Source organism: Penicillium citrinum (assembly GCF_028827155.1).
Source record: "Penicillium citrinum strain IBT 23319 chromosome Unknown utg000007l:1.0-2040159.0:1.0-2041076.0, whole genome shotgun sequence".
NCBI classification, from domain to species: Eukaryota; Fungi; Ascomycota; class Eurotiomycetes; order Eurotiales; family Aspergillaceae; genus Penicillium; species Penicillium citrinum.
In genome coordinates this window covers 395,410-412,239 of record NW_026622692.1, presented here as the reverse complement: position 1 = coordinate 412,239, position 16,830 = coordinate 395,410, and the positions used below count along the sequence as shown (strand labels likewise).

The window sequence follows — 16,830 nt, the reverse complement described above, 5'->3', positions numbered from 1 at the left end:
CATTAAAAACCTCTACCGGTCATTCAGCACTTAAGTTGCTGTTTGGTATCGAATTTCGTCAACCATGGAATATGCTGTCACAAGTCGCTTCGGTCACATAATTCTTTGATGAGAGACTGGACGCCGAGCAGTCTCTAGCTTTCGCCACGGCCTTCATAAAGGATCAGTACGACCGTCATCATAGGCATGTTTTCTCCCGTCGGAGAGCGAGTAACGGTGGAACTTGGCGACGACGCTTATAATATCGCGGCCAGTGAGTCTCTTCCAAGGGTTATCAACTCAATCTTGAGTATTGTCATGGCCTTGGTATGTTCTTCTGCGTAAAGTCAAGAGAAGGAGGCTAACTATGATTGTTGCGCCCGCCGAATTCAAAGGGTAAGCAGAAGCAGGGAGAACACTGCCACCTCAAACAAGACTTCACGGACAAAAGGCAGCATTCAGCATCCATATGTCTGAAGGAAATTGGAATAGTGACTTTCCGGCAGACTGGGAGTTGAAACTTGGACGCCCAAACCGATTCCAGCTTCCATAGCTTTCGCTTGCTACAACCAGACGGTCGTGGTAATTTGGACCTAAGGGCTTAGGGCTTGGGGATACATACCTTTATTTCTAGTCTAGACTGAATCCCATATCGGACTTCTGTACTATCATTTCCGGTAAGTGGCTTCCAAAACAGTGTTGATGTGTGAAGAACGAAACATGTCGATATTGCTTATAGAGCTGATGATATTGGGAGATACAGACCAAAAGTCCTATGTACTCATACCTCTCCTAGTTTTTCGCTCTTCGCATTGGCAAGGCCTGATAAGAGCAACATTAGAGCCCGCTTGATCAGGTTGAATCGATAACACAGACGCTGTTGTTACTCGGACATCTAAAGAGGCCCAGACTCTAATATATGGCTCTGTGAATCGACCTCAACGAAAGTAACCACGGCCTGGACTAGAAATTGGCACGAAAATCGAGGACGCCGACCTCAGTTTGTACGCAATTGGCCTAGTTCTAATAGGTAGGAGCATCTTCCTGTTCCGGACGAATGTTCAGTAAAATGAAGGTCAAATACGAAACAAAGATGGGCATTTCGATTGTGTTGAGAGGTATATCGACCAGATCTTCCCACTCTTTGATAGTACGGAAAGGACGTTGCACAAATGGCTTGGGGTGCATTATTGATCAGAAAACGTCCTGGTCTTATTGTCACGATCTGTGATACTAGCCCTGGCTAACGAGTTTGTACCTCAAAGCCATATATTGAGGCACTCGAAGATTGTCTTCAGAATCGGTATGTATCCGGTATAATATTCCAGCATAATAATACTCAAATTCACACGTCAGATTAAACTAGAGCTTGGTTTGAGACGGAAAAGATTGAGACTACGGAATGGCCGACGCATTCGCCGGATCTGAGGCCCCTTGAACCCATGCGAATGATGTTAGAATGCCTGGTATTCGGGAATTTTTCTGAGACTCTTCATGAACACCGTTTTCCCAAAGATTGAGTTATATTTCGGACCCTGTCTTGCTATATTTCTCTTGCTCCGAATGTTTCAAGGCATTATGATGTCAAAATGGATGATGCTACGATAAGTCCCATCTACCCCGAATGTACATCTATATCAGTTTCATGCACATTCCATTCAAACCAAAGAACGACACGAATGTATATGTTTCAACTCTTCCTGCTAAGATTGACGATGTCCCCTAAATGGCAGGTCGGAAAAGAATATGACGTCGGTAACCCGTTTCAGGCACACCCCAGCCCCCCCACGCTCCAAGGGATCAAAAATAGACACATGTAAGGAGATTATCATGTAGGATAATTCGCAATGACAGAAAAAAATCGCATAGAGATGTCTTCATATTGGTATTTCGTACATAAATGACATCACTGATAATGAATTGAAACGATTATTGAACGTACATATTAGCAGCAGACCGCTGAATCGTGCATCGACCTCGTAAATAGCAGATGCCTACAGTTGCTTCGCAAGGGCCCAAGCCATGTATGAGTGATTTTCGGACAAATGTCACCCGGATGGCTTAGATGAATGATCCGTGCTATGCATCACAGTATCGGCATCTGCCGGGCATTTGTTTCGAGAAGCCTTTTCTCCGACACTACAGAACAGTACATTTATTTACAAGTACCGGGGCTATATGTAACTACGCCCTGCACGGGGATACTAAAAGGAAAGAATATCAGTGGAACCTGAAACAACTTCCATTCATTCTCATTGATTGTTTTCAGTTGAGGATCAAATAAAGTGACGCCTCCCATGCCCGTCGTCCCCGTGGCGTGGCCACTACGTGGCTCTGCCTTCGACGATTGGTATGATATCACCGTCCGATCCACCTTCCTACATCGACATTTCTTTCATCATGGAGATTCATGGATTATCCAGTGTTCAGACTATTCGTGCAGTGAGCGGGTAGAGCGGTCGAGCATTCGCAAGCCATGCCGTCAGCGTGCGGCGGGAATATCAGATGAATACTACACTGTACAGTATATTGTATGTCTCGTCGAGCAGCGGATGACCGACACGTGAACTCTGTCTCCTCATTTTCAAGAGCCAATAGACCTTAAATCGATCTCAGGCCTGTCTAATGCACGGGTACAAGTCAGTTTCTCGTGGACACTAAGGGTTCCTGTCTATCAATAGGGCAGAGTACACTTCTCCGTGGGAGGTAAAATATGAGATTTGTGCTACGGTGATACAGACCTGTCATTGGCAGGCTAATCTCGCACGGGTGTGGCCCGATGACCTGTCGTGGTGGCCAACCACTGGCATTTCCACTGGTCGCTTGCCGATCGTGATTATCGCTGATATTGGCGAAATCAAGAATCGGGAACTACCAACAGTATACTCCGTACAGTAGTAGGTATTGGCTTGGGAGCATGTATATGGTATGTTGCCGACAGACAGAATACTCAATGTTCATAGATTTGTACTATTTTTGTCATCGTACCAAATTGGACTTAAAACTGTTTTAGGCAACAAATTGGATCTTGCATTTCTATCAACTCAAATTATTTAGTATGTATTGTAATACATGGGGTATGTAGGCATTCATCCATGCAACGTGCAGTTAACGATCGCGGGGTGGCTGAGATGGCTAATAATACTAGCATAAGCCTCATTCGATATTCTTTCAGCGCTCAGATTTATTTATGTACTATGTAGATATATTCATCGGTCAAAATTGGATCTGCGAGTGACAAGGTTGTCGGTGCATGTCCAGGCAGAGGATAGATCGAATAACTACTACTAATTAAACTACCTAATAACTAGGTAGTTATTATTAGTAGCATGATCAGACGGCAGCGAGATAGTTGAGCTTGAGTACCTAAGGAAGATCAGTGCAATTGGAATTTCAGTCAGTGAAGGAGGCGCTGTCGGGTGCTTGCTGGCATGAGTTTGTCGCTGTGCTGGCTGTTACATCGGTGCCTACCGGGAATATGCAAACACAAACAAGTATCATCATGAAATCGCTAGATCGGACCGGACCGAGTCAAATCACAAACAGCCAAGACAATGATCTACAAGCTCCCAAGACCTGTGTAAATAGCACTGCCACGCTTATCCCGTACTCACATAGCCTGTACGGAGTACATACGACTTCGTAGATCTCCCCCCTAACAGCAGAATGCGGCGTTGCTTCAGCACGATGGCTTGGCGGTCCACAAACAGAGCAATACAAGACGCACAACTGCCAAGACTCCCTTTCTGCACTTTTCTGGTCACTATGATCGACCATGATCGCCCTTGGCGCAGTTTGCAATGTTGCCAGGATTATCCATGAGAAATTCTTTGTCTCCTATCCACCGTCCTATCACTGTCCGGCGATAGAGTCTTCTTGGCGCCCAGGCTTATGAGGAGGAATCTCCTCCAGAGATCCTCGAATTGTCAGAGAGAGGATTTGTATCTGCTTCCCCTGAAACCTTCTTCTGAGCAGGCCAAGATCCAGATCTGAAAAGGAGAATCACTGGGGAAGTGGATCTTCGATATTCCGCCGTATGGAGTACCCCGTACGGGGTATGTATGGAGATGTCCTCCCCCTTGTCTTGTTCGTATTCACGGCATCCACGTTCGAAAGCTGTACAGTACGGGAGTTGCATCGGGTGCATTCTGAAGGAAGGGGATGCCCAGGTCTTGGCAGTCTGGAATATCAGACATCATCGCCAAGCGTCGCGGAATAGCGCTCAGCCCGTGCATCTTCGGGCGTCAGCCAGCTTCTCTATATGCACTGCCGCGATGGTTTGATGATCTTGCGAGACGCTGCGTTACAAGAACATGATCGTTTTCGTAGATGTATCCTTGGCCGCAGGTTGAAGGTATGTGCATAGGATAGCAGACCCTTCAGAGTTTTGATTTCCAATTCTTCGTCAGTATCTCAGAAGTATCCTGCGAGGGCGACGCAGCTGTTTTATTCTCTGGTACGTCTGGTTCGGTAAACTGGAGGATGATTGACTTGGTTTCTCATATTCAAGTCAGAAGAAACATATACAATGAATGAGTTGACATTGACAAAGTTCGAAGATCCGGCGAGTCGATCGGGTCACGGTATCCCGGGCCATTCCAATGTACATCCATGATGAGTATTGAGTATATTTAGGACTGCTAGACCCGTATGTACTGGATATCTTCCGATCCGATTACCAACCGAGCCCAATGGCTTCATCTTGGTTTAGATAGTCCAAGGCGAAACACTGCAGGTGATCATTAGAAGAGGAATATTTTAGAATTCCCTAGGATAATGGCTTTTCGGCGACGGCGTGTGCTCGGTAGATTTTGTTGAGTATCACCAGACGGGTTGGTCAGCATTCGGTGGCCCGACTGTAACACCCGATGTGGTCCATACCTTTCTCCCTCAAAATTTCCTCTCGTGGTATCAAGGTGTCTATAGTAAAAACCAGAGGAAGCACGGACCAAGTTCAATCAGTGAAGATTTGTGAACAATTTTGTCAACACATCGTTTTCGTGATAAGATCGTGACCGGCGGATAACCATAAATAACCGGTGATCATGGTAGAAACAGAAAGGGGTATAGTTGTACTTTAGTGCCAATACGTGCATATGTACGTATAAATCAATCCATGCTACTCCGTACTTTGGTACCACAATTTAGGGGATATTTGAATAGTTCTTGTTTACCACAAACCATTGTATCTGTACATCACAAGTCAGGAGGTCCTCGATCAAACCATACGATGTAGAAATGCGAATGAACATCCTCTTCGAACCATTTCGAATCGCTGGAGTTTTTCCTAGTGGAGATGCTTTAAAAATGCCTCATAGTGAGCGTGCAGCGCCGGAGACGCCAAAGCTGCACGCTACTGCGCCGTCCATCCCGCTCCTCTCCTCTTCTTCCCCAATTTGAGGAATTTCAAACCTCTCCACTTTCCCCCGGTTGTACTCCGGTCAACCGCTAGACACTGTGCCATTGTCGATTTAGGCAGGACTCCACCTGCACAGTTCACACCTTATTGTAATCTTGGGTTTTGGCGGGACGAAGTGTCCCCGCCAGCACCTCTCGTTTGGTGCCACGAGCCCAACACGCTATATTAGTTGTTTGCTCGTCCCGATTCTTCGCGATGCTGGGTTGGCTGAGGGAGGGAGACGACTCGAAGGATTTGGAGATGCGTCTCCAATGATGAGGGGTTGCTTGGCTGAGCGGGCTATCAGGTAATGCCATTTTCTGGAGAGCAATTCATTGAGTAAACATTGCTTAGTGCTACTGCGAGCGATGGTCTTTTAAGACGTACATAGTACGTCTTGAGAAATAAAGATCAGGGCAGCCCTGGAAACACCGGGAATATCGATCTATTCAAATTGTTTAGGTATACTAAAGGTAGAAGGTGAAACAAGCATGCGACTGTCAATGGTTGCATAAAAGTTCCACAGATATGGATACATAAGCATACTACGGAGTACTTCCCGTATGATATTAACAACCAACTAATATAACACACTTCGTGTTCTTAGCGCCCTTCGTGGGGGTTCATTTCTTGACAGCTTGGCTCCTCGGAGATCATATCCTCGAGGTCAAATCACTGGTACGAGCCCGGCGGCTCGAACACGTCCCCATCTCCAATGAAGTGATTTCAATTCTGGAGTTCTGTTTAGTGCCGTGGGCCATCGAGCTTTCGTCTACCACTGTCCTTCAATTCCCTCCCTCCTTCCTGAAACCCATTTTTTGAGCGCTAGCTGGGCAGAGCAAATAGCAAAGATCCGTAATATGACTCCGATGTACTGTACTTCGTAGCATTGAATGCATTGCATGTGCGATATCCAAACAAAACAAGAAAAAAAAATTCCTCTCTATAGAGTCAGAGCATGGTACAGCTAACTGGCATATCCCAGCTGCAGTGCCGTTTCGTTAACAACAAGCTTCGCCCCATTTCAAACGGAGCTGTGCTCATCACGTTGACCGGTTCGTGGGCGAATCGGCAGACTACACTAAAGGAGCTTGGGGGCGATGGGGACGGGGATTACAGGGAACATGCCTGCTCGTACAGATGCAGTGTGGGGGGGATCTCCTCGGATTCATGAAGCTTGTCACAATGCTAACGCCTAAGGATCAAGGTTTGGAATAGATCGGTGTCCACAGTCAGGATGAGAGCCCTACTGTAAGGAGTACATGAAAAGTCCTGAATCACTACCCAAATATAACTTGAGTCATAAAAGATTGACTGCCGGGCATCTACCGCCTGATGGATCACTACTCGAATCGGTATTGCGTTCGCGGCTGACCGCTTCTCTTACATCCAACCCCAGCGTGGGTGGCCCCGGTCAGCTAGCCATTGAGATCAATCTATGAGTGTCCCGTCCTAACCGGAGAATATGTACATACAGTACTCCGTCTCCATATCGGCGTGCGCAGTCTTCGTCGGGTGTACATTATAGGTACTGGCGATACCCACGCGACTGTACTACTATGTAATGCTGCTGCCCAAATTCCGGTGGGAAATTTCCGTAGAGGTGAGGGATCTGACATTTACGTTTCACCGCAGGTCGGAGACAGCGTGGTGATTCACATCCACGCGACTTTCGCCCTGAGTATGACGAAGATGATAAGTTCAATGTGTATATACAAATGGTGTATACTATGTAGGGTCTTCGTAAGTGCAGACTGCCAAGAATGTCAATCCCTAGCTGTCAATCTGAGAATAGTAGCAAGGCTCAGTCGCTTGGCAGGCAGGATAAACAGTGCTGCCTCTCTATCCTTGGCATACTTACCGTAAAATGCAATGGGAATCAGCAATTGCTGGGCATTGCTGGATGTACCGGGACTTGATCGACCGTCAATATGTACATAGAGTACATAAAGATGGAGCCAAGACAGCAACCGCTGTGTGGGGGAGATGATGTGTTCGGTGCAGTACATACCCAAATCGTACATGAGGGTCCTGAGTCAAGATGTTCTGTACCTTGTCGTTACTTGACTGACTACTGTATACATAGTACAGTGGTGAGTGAGTTACTCCGTAGTTATCGTATACTGTACATACTGTACTATGTAGAACACATTGGATCCACCCGGAGAGACCCGACTTGATACTTCCCCAATACTACTGACTAACTATTTACAAATGGATGTACGTAGAAGGAGCTGATGACCAAGGCCAAGCTCTGATTTACGTCAGATCCGTCCGCATGGGGGAGGGGGAGCAAGGGAAATGATGACCATCGAAGAGACCAAGCAATCTCAGAGTCACGGTGGGCCAGTATATGCGAGGATCTCCGGTGTGCCACTGGATTGGAGAGAAAGCAGCAAGGTGAAGTTCGCGCGCAGAGCGCGTTTATCAGAGATGGTTTGTGTGTGATTACTTATTTTAAATTCAGTCGCGTTCAAGTCAAAAGGCAATTGTTTGAATAGTTTGACCTATCACTGGTTGAGACTAGTGTGGTGGACACTCGGTAGAGATAACTACAACAAAAATGCTTTAGTCAATGCCGACTTGGGCCAAGGCTAAATTGGAAAATTCGCGTTGAAAGAGGGTTCAGGCACAGGTACGGAGTACAACTTGGCCGCTTTGGGATATTACAGGGATAATACCACCGAATATGCTGGGAGACCCTATTCATTTGGTCATATTACGGTATTGTGACAGAAGAGCCATACTGTACTAATACGGAGTTCCGCTTTCATCTCCCCAGGCGTACATGCCAGTACAGAGCACAATAGTGCAGTGGTGGTTAAAAGGACTATGTCCTTGGCAGTATATTATTAGGAAGATACTCAGAATTGAGACAATTTGGAGTACTTTGCGGAGTTCATACAATGGAATTAATTACTTTGTGAATATCCCGTATACAATTGTAAATAGTGCATTGACGGCATCAATCCTTGGAACCGAAGTCTAACGAGGGCACGACAAGGGCTCAGGCTTTTGCTTAGTGGTCATTTCCCGGTTGGGGGACAGCAGAGCCCTGAAGCGGTTTAGCCAGCACAAAATGCCTCATAGTCACCATCATCGGCCACCAACTCGACACACAATAGTCATCACACTCCACCATAATGAAACCCTGTGGTTGTACGGAAAGATCAACGGATACAATTGTCATGTACTTTATCCATGGATGTACTCATTGTTTTACTGTACTGTAGGATATTTCTGTATTGCTCAATACGAATCGTCGACAGTATACGATTACAGTAGAGTACTACAGTAAGTGCATACATACTACAGTATGTGTATACCAACTGCCATGCTACATCATCGCTGGCCGCGCAGGAACCATCTCCCCGTACTGTGAGCTGCATGGCTGGTGGGGCTCGAAGAAGCGTGGAAGGGCAAGGGCAGACTTTTTTGGTGTGGCAACTGGGAAATCTCCAGTAAGAAAAAAAAAGAAAAAGAAAAAGAAAAAAAAGTGGGCTTGGGGAAAAATTACCAAAGACGAAATAGATTTTCCCCTCCCCCCCAAAGGAAAATTGGAAATTAAAAAAAAAAAAAGCCCGCAAAATCAGCGAAAGGCGCTAAACCCAAGCCGATCGTGCCGTCCTCCCGCCTCTCTTCCCCCCTCCCCGTTTCTATACTTGCTCTTCTACTTACACTCTCCTCTTCTTTTTTTTCCCTTTAAACTCCACCTTTCTTCTTTTTCCCCTCTATTTTATCTTGGTTTTAATTTCTCATTTCTCATTATTTCTTATTTTTCGTTAGGCTCATAGCCTCATGATCTTCTTCTTGGCGCTTTGCCTAAGAAGTAGTTACGTGGGCGCTCACTATTGAGCTGTCACCACCAAAAAAAACGATACCGTTTGACGATTTCACTCACCCCCACTGGAATTGTCACCTCTTTTTCCCTTCTATTTGATGCCCTGTGCCCCCTTAATCATGCGCTGGATATCTTGACAAGCGTCCTTCACGGGGCTTTTGTTGGATCTTTTGGTTGATCGATCTCGTTCGTGATCGATATTGATGAGTGTACCTCACTACGCGTGAACCCTATCGCCACTCGCCCTCTTCGACATTGTTTCCAACGATAAATATGGCTCAATCTCGCGGCGATGACCGAAGTTTCTCTTTTCACAATATATTGAAAATGCTGCTTTCACCTGGATCGTCCACCCGGCCGACCCACGAGGAGGGTGACTTGGGCGAGGACCTCGACGAGCCTCCCGATCATCAACATGTTCTTCACGCCAAACCTATACACCCCGAGGATGGCAGGATCTTTTCACGACCCGCATTTGTTGAACGTCAGGAATCTTTGCTCACCCGCGCCCTGAAGAGCAGCCCGGAGATGTCCCCCACCGAACCTCGAACACCTTTACACGACTCGACCTATACCTACCGTTCCTATCCTCACAGCAATATCAGTGGTCTTTCGACAGCAGAGCTCACCAGTGATGGTGGCTTGACAAGCCCTTCATTGTCCAATACTCCGAGTCCGCCACTTCCACCTCAGATGATGGATAAGTCGACAATGGGAAAGAAGGATGTAACCCCCCAAAGTCAAGGCTGTCAACGCAAATGAGAACACTGTTGAGGCCAGTCTTGGACGCAAGCGTTGTATCAGCTTTGCCTGCGGCCGTAAGAATGATGAGTCCAGCCAACAGAAACCATCTGCGCCACCTACCGTGGCTGTTCAAGAATCCGAGAAGACTCCTGAGCCTCCCAAACGTCGAACCACTCTTACCTTCGCCTGCCCTGGTCGTGAGGAAAAGGCAGATATCAAACGGGAGCGTTCCCCAATCCGCAAGGTCGCATTTCGATCTCGATGTCGCGGCTCTCCTGCACCTATTGCTCGTAAAGTTTCGCCACCTGCCGAGAGCTCCAAAGCTGTCGAAGCATCCACCACATCTACTGCTACGATACCTGTTTCCAATTCCAAAGCAGTCCCGACAAGTGGACTGGGCAAGTTCGAGGAATCTGAAGCGACTCGTTTCCATGAATTTGCTAGCTCTATGGATGAAGACGACGAGTGGGTGAACAGAGCTACCGACTACAAGGAAAAAATCACTCTGAACGACTGCATGAAGAAGGAAATCGCTATTCGCAGATTGGGTGAAGAGGCCGACCAGGAGGCGGAAGACGAGGATGATGAGGACGACGACGACTTGGCAGACGATGACTCAACGGTTCACGACTTTTCCGATGACGATGGAAACGAGTCAGATAACGAAGCTGGGTTTGCCGAATCAGATGATAGTGACGACGAGGGCTCTGACTATGAGTTTTGGGCCCCATCAGCCAACACCTCTGACTCAAATGTGCAATCTATTGAAGTGTTCCCCACAACAATGGAGCGACGGGCATCCAATACATCCTTTGACTCAATGACCGATGATCACCAAAAATGGTTGCCCGCACCTGTTCAACGAGCTGACCGTCGCCCCTCTCGCTCTGCTACCAAACCTATCAAGATGCGCCCCGGTACCCCTAATCTGCCCGACAGCACCGACTTTGTTTGCGGTACATTGGACGAAGATCGACCTCTTGAGGCTGCTTACAAATCTTGTTTGGAGCAACGACGTCTATCGAAGCAAGTCCTTATTCCGCAAGATATCGACCCCAGTTTCCCCACCAGTGACCCTGAAGACAACGGGGATCTGGAGGATATCTCGGAAAGTGCATTGGATAGCTGTGTATTGGAACCTACTCGTCCAACTCGGGCCGATGGGCCTGCCGGTAAGACGTCGCCGCGCCAATCACCGAAGCGCATGATGTCGCCGCCACCACCTTCTCGTCGGGCCGGTCGCACCTCACCTAAGCGTCTCAAGTCGCCGCCACCTCGTAGCAGGGCCAAATCTCCCCCACCTCGCGTTCGAACAAAGTCACCCTCGCCGGTAAAGCGGAATTCCCCAGATGACATGCCTGTGATTGAATCTCCTTATGGTCTTAATATCAGCCACCTTGTTCAACGGCCTCCTATTGTCCGTACCAAGTCATTGCCCCGGACACCAAACCCTTTCTTTACCAGCATGGAAAAATCACACCGCTGGCAGGGCATTCCGCCCCTGACCGAATCTCCAGAGCATGAGCATTCACGCGCTCGTGAACTTCTACACACCCGTGGCCCGATCGACATTGTCGAGGGCCTTGAAAGGAAACGCCAAAAACGTCGAGAGAAGACGTGGCGTCAAAATTGTCGCAAAGCTGCCAAAGAGCAGATGGTGCGACGGCCGATTCCCGGCAAGGGAGCCGAACGGATGAAGGAGCTTGGCCTCGAAGTTGCTGAGAGGTGCAGAGCTTACGGCGTCGGTCAAGACGCCCAGCTCGTCCTATCTGTTTGAGCTCTCGACCTCTATTTGTTGAGGTCATTATTTCCCACCCACAGTATTCTCTCCCCCGGAATTCACTCTTCCTAACAAATGCAAATACCCCTTGGTCTGTACATATCTACCATTTTCTTTCTTTTCGGAACCCTTCTTACCTTACCCTTCGCTATTACATATTTTAGCCCGGTGTTTTGTCCACCGTTCACTCCTTTTACCTGCTTTTAATCTCCATCGGGGGGGAGGTCTACCTGTTCATTATTTCCTATCGAGCATATGTTTTTCTCTGAGGAGGTCACTGTCCTTTTCGAGTTGCTTTGCTGTTGCATATACCCCGTATCTGAATTTGCTGCATTGTGGATAAAGTGGGAGGAAACGGGTCGGCACTAGTCTTGCTGTACTAGACTATACTTGATAAATACATATTTTTAACATTAAGTGAACTCGGCTTAATCAGTGTTATTCATTAACAGTAATTACTTGGTATGAAATAAAATAATCATACAAGTCCAAAACTAATTAATATATGATGACATTGTAGTAAAAGACCACTGAAGATTCGCCAGTCCGCCACCGCTGATCTTCACGCCTCAGGCACCAATCCTCTCAATCCCGAAAACAACATCCAACCTGTCTTCTTGTTTCTTCTCCTCTCCCATCCATCATCGTCGTCCCTCTCCCGCTCAATCTCGAGTCTCGATACCCCCGTCGTTCGATTCCTCCTTCTGTCCTCCTCGCTTGTCACTACCGCCATGTGGATCATCAACTGGTGTAAGTGCCCGACTCCATCCGACCATCACCCTACCAGTCTGCCCGCGCCCATGACCGAGGCGTACCGCTACAACAGCGTTGCCCATCTAAAGACGGCTCCAAAATACCTCTCTCTGATGCGCGGGTAATGAAGGTTATCCTGTTGACAAGATTCGATCTTGTTCGCTCGGTCTCAAATCTTGCCGCGGCTTCTGCGCTTGTGATTCCGGGGTTGGGATTTGGAGGGATACTCTACCTTGAGTGTATGATGGACTTTACTGATACGTTTTCCGGCCATAGTTTACGATGTTCTGGCTTCGCTTGGCCTTCTTAACAAGCACGCCAAGCTCCTTTTCCTGGGTCTAGATAACGCCGGTAAAACCACCCTGCTGCACATGCTGAAGGTGAGTTGAATCGAGTTTAGACGCGGGATATTCCGCAGATGAAAGTTGGTGATTAGAGTGTGACTCGGTATTCGACTCGGTACTTTTTTTTGGATCTGGCCCTTTCAAGGGCTGGTTCTTGGGATAAGCTGGGACCGGATCGGGATTCCGATTCGAATACTTGTGTCGTACGGCACTTACTTTTCAAAAGTCGAGGATTGATATATCATATGGCATGATAACTGACGAATTCCCCCATAGAACGACCGTGTTGCCGTCCTCTCACCCACCGCACACCCCACCTCTGAGGAACTAGCTATCGGTAACAACCGTTTCACGACCTTTGACCTGGGTGGTCACCAGCAGGGTGAGTGACGCCCCCGAGCATACTTCCGCTATTCCCGGAGGTACCGTCTGCTAACATTCTCTCCGTCAATAGCCCGTCGTCTCTGGAAGGACTACTTCCCCGAAGTTAGCGGTATCGTCTTCCTCGTTGACGCCAAGGACCACGAGCGTTTCCCTGAGTCCAAGGCCGAACTCGACGCCCTTCTCGCCATGGAGGATCTTGCCAAGGTCCCCTTCCTCGTCCTCGGTAACAAGATCGACCACCCCGATGCCGTCAGCGAGGATGAGCTTCGTCACCAGCTCGGTCTGTACCAGACTACTGGTAAGGGCAAGGTTCCTCTCGAGGGTATCCGGCCTATCGAGCTGTTTATGTGCAGTGTTGTCATGAGACAGGGTTACGGCGAGGGTATCCGCTGGCTGTCTCAATACGTCTAAGTTCCATTTCTTTCCATTGGTTGAAAGAAACTCGAATTGAAACGTCTCATACCGATCATAAGAGCAACTTTGTTTGTTCGATTTTCCCTTCCCCGATTCGAGTGGAAGGGCTGGACTTCTTGTAAGACTTCGTTTGTTTGCGGGATTGTCCCTCTCCTACCACCAACCCACCCACTTTATCCCCCTCCTCCCTTGCTACGGCTTGATGTGTCACTCTATAACTTGTACCCCAATGCATGTCTTTGACTTGAATTTCCTTATGCCTCGTGTTTACACTGCTGCCTGTTAGCCGGTGACTTTGGTTCGATTGCCCCATATAGCTCCAACTAAAACATTCCCATCAATTGGAATTTGAATTCCGTAGCTTCATACATCCGTACTGTAGTATGGTTCATTCTCGCAGAGTAAGATCGAGTCAATAGATAACAAATGACTGAGACTCGATAAAGTTGCCTTTCAAATGTAAACTACTTTGCTTTCAAAATTTGTTCTAGATAGTGATATTGTGCAAAGGACATTGCATTATTACTACTCGATGAACGACAGATAAATACTGAAAGTCAAGTCTAGACGTATATCAATACTTCTTCCCTATCTCAATCCTGACCCACTAGGGTTCAAGAGAAGAGCAAAACAAGGAGAGAGGCGTCCAGAAATTTGATCTAAAGCCTACACCTATACATGTACCAGTACCTATCATTAGAGGAAAAGGTTAAGGAATGGAGAGGAATAGTCAAGACTCAGACGAATAAATTAAAAGGGACAACAACATGCGTTTCAATTCAAACACAAGACCGATAAGACAGAAACAGTTCGAACACTTAAGAGATAAACCAGGTATGCCCCCGCCGCCTATGGATTCCACGATGCCGAGATTCAAAATTCCGTCCAGATGATAAGAGACAAAGTTGCTAGAATCGACTATGGGAACAGGAAAAGCGGGGGGGGGAAAGAAAAAGGGGGAAAGAAAAAGGAAATGGGGAGAAAGAAAAGAAATGATGAAAAAGGTGTCCAACAGAGGAACTAATGGAAGATGTCGAAAGGAAAATATTGCGTTCCATAGTCCAGAAGTCGCGGATCTTCGGCCGGAAATTTGATGGAGGACGGGTCTTTCTCGCTTGTCGAACGGGGTGGTAGCCCGAGGGGATGGCATGTATAAAAAGCTGTTTAAGAAAGTGATTATCGCGGATTCGAGGGGTAGGGAGGTGATGGCGTGCGGGCTACACCTGGTTGCAGCGTGAGGGTTCCTCGGTCGTTCATCGCTTCGTAGGTCTTGGGTTGGAGGGGGGACTCGCGGCGGTGGAGGTGGTGGAATGGCTGGATAGGATGCGATGGGATGTCATGGCGGGACGAGGGGTGGATTTATCGATGCGATTGAAAAAGGCTTATCTCCGCCCGAACCTGCTGCACATGGAAAAGCTCGTATTGATTCCTTTATTTCTTCTTTGGTTTGCGCGGAGGAGTGACGGATCCGCCAGAGCTCATGCTCCCGTAGACGTACTTTTGTTTCTTTTCTGCTGGTTTCAGGATCTGTCGAGGGGGAAAAAAAAGCCACTGGTTAGTCAACTGATTTCAATAAAAATCGGGGTTTCGAGGGCTCAAATTACCTGGAAAGAGCAGAGCAGGCTCTCATCAACGCTCATCATGGCACCTGCATTGTCGAATTCACCACAATAGTTGGGTGCACTGAAAAGTGTGACGAGTTGACGTTTCGAGAAGAACTCGTAGCCATCTTCCACAACTTGGTGAGCGCGGCATATCAAATCCATATCGTGTTTCTGTAGGAATCGTGACACCACATCGGGACCGAATGTGAAAGATACACCACGATCGTTCTCGCTCCATCCGGTAATGTCCTTGTCGGGATCGGACCATAGCAGATCGCAGAGTAGACCGCAGTCGGGAATCTAATTAAGTCAGCGAATTTTGGCTCTCAGCCATGGGAGCTTCGGCAAAAATAGCATTGCCACGTCTCGAGTCCAACATAAACAAAAAAAAAAAAATAGGCTGAGGGTGTTGAAAACATAAAATGGACGTACATCAGTGGGACGCATGACTCGGCGGATCTGTTCCATTGAGTTCAGGTCAGGGCTCAAACCACCGTGCATGGTGAAGATCTTCTCGTCAATAATGGCCGCGATAGGCAAGCAGTTGAAGCAGTCGGTGAAAGTCTTCCACAGCTTGATGTTGTATCGTCGCTTGCACTCATCGTAGAAACCATAGATACGGTTGATGGAGGCACATTCGTGGTTACCACGCAGGATGAAAAAGTTCTCCGGGTACTTGATCTTGTAGGCAAGGAGTAGGCAGATGGTCTCCAAAGACTGCTTGCCACGGTCGACATAGTCACCTAGGAAAAGGTAGTTGGCTTCGGGAGGAAATCCACCATATTCGAAAAGACGCAGAAGATCGTAGTATTGGCCGTGGATATCACCGCAGATCTAATGAAGATAAAAAAGAAGAAAAGTTAGAGACGCGGACCCTCGCAAGAAACCACGCCAGTCAGATCCAACGTACCTTGATGGGAGCCTCCAATTCCAGCAGGATGGGCTGAGAGATGAAAATCTCACGGGCTTTAGTGCAGAGATAACGGATCTCCGATTCCAACAGCTGCACTTGTTTGCCAGGCCGGCTACCCCTCACCTCCAAGAGCCGGTCGATGATGGAGTCCAGATCCACTTCCTGGTCGGCCATGACGGACAGAATGTAATGAAATACAAAGAGAAAGAAACGAAGAAAAGAAAACGAAGCGAAAAAGACGCGCCGAGGGAAGGGATGACTTCCGAGGCGGGCGTAGAACTGATGACGCGGCGATTATGTTCTGCAATAGCAATCTGAATTAGCGATGCATTGAGTTGTTAATAAGGATGTCAGTCCGATTCGCAAATTCAACGTTGGTTGTCCAGAAAGATGGACGCGTTTCCGATAGGAATTTTTTTTCTCCGTTGGCCACCGACTTCTGCACAGGCAATAATTTTTTTTTTCTCATTTTCTTTTTTCCCTCGCGCTTTTATTGCTTGTCGTAGAAATTTGCAGTGAATCTGGACTTCAAGATAACTCACCAGATAACTAAAGCTCAATGATACCAGAGGCTTTCGACTAGTGAGGGCCTGACGGCCGCGGCTATTTTAGGAGAGGATCTGGCAGGGATGCCAGGCTTTTGGGGGAGAATACGGGTGAAGTATCTCTGATAGAT

General features: G+C 47.6%; 4 protein-coding genes across 4 annotated transcripts; 2 read left to right on the top strand and 2 right to left on the bottom strand.

The window, feature by feature from the left end:
- Window positions 1–5,475: 5,475 nt before the first annotated feature.
- On the bottom strand, window positions 5,476–5,694 carry N7469_007810 (uncharacterized protein; the record flags this gene model as incomplete). Its single annotated transcript, XM_056646728.1, has 1 exon — window positions 5,476–5,694. One exon carries the CDS (start codon window positions 5,692–5,694, stop codon window positions 5,476–5,478), a length of 219 nt encoding a protein of 72 aa, XP_056498279.1.
- Window positions 5,695–9,545: 3,851 nt separating this feature from the next.
- Window positions 9,546–11,739, top strand: N7469_007809 (DUF2457 domain-containing protein; the record flags this gene model as incomplete). Its single annotated transcript, XM_056646727.1, has 2 exons — window positions 9,546–9,891; window positions 9,959–11,739. 2 exons carry the CDS (start codon window positions 9,546–9,548, stop codon window positions 11,737–11,739), a joined length of 2,127 nt encoding a protein of 708 aa, XP_056498278.1.
- Window positions 11,740–12,473: 734 nt separating this feature from the next.
- sar1 (Arf family GTPase SAR1) lies at window positions 12,474–13,634 on the top strand (the record flags this gene model as incomplete). Its single annotated transcript, XM_056646726.1, has 4 exons — window positions 12,474–12,492; window positions 12,772–12,875; window positions 13,116–13,221; window positions 13,294–13,634. The coding sequence occupies 4 exons, from the start codon at window positions 12,474–12,476 to the stop codon at window positions 13,632–13,634; spliced, it is 570 nt and encodes a 189-aa protein (XP_056498277.1).
- Window positions 13,635–15,068: 1,434 nt separating this feature from the next.
- On the bottom strand, window positions 15,069–16,328 carry glcA (type 1 serine/threonine-protein phosphatase catalytic subunit GLC7; the record flags this gene model as incomplete). The annotated part of the gene is made up of 4 exons (XM_056646725.1): window positions 15,069–15,164; window positions 15,242–15,541; window positions 15,674–16,075; window positions 16,152–16,328. 4 exons carry the CDS (start codon window positions 16,326–16,328, stop codon window positions 15,069–15,071), a joined length of 975 nt encoding a protein of 324 aa, XP_056498276.1.
- Between the last annotated feature and the right edge of the window lie 502 nt (window positions 16,329–16,830).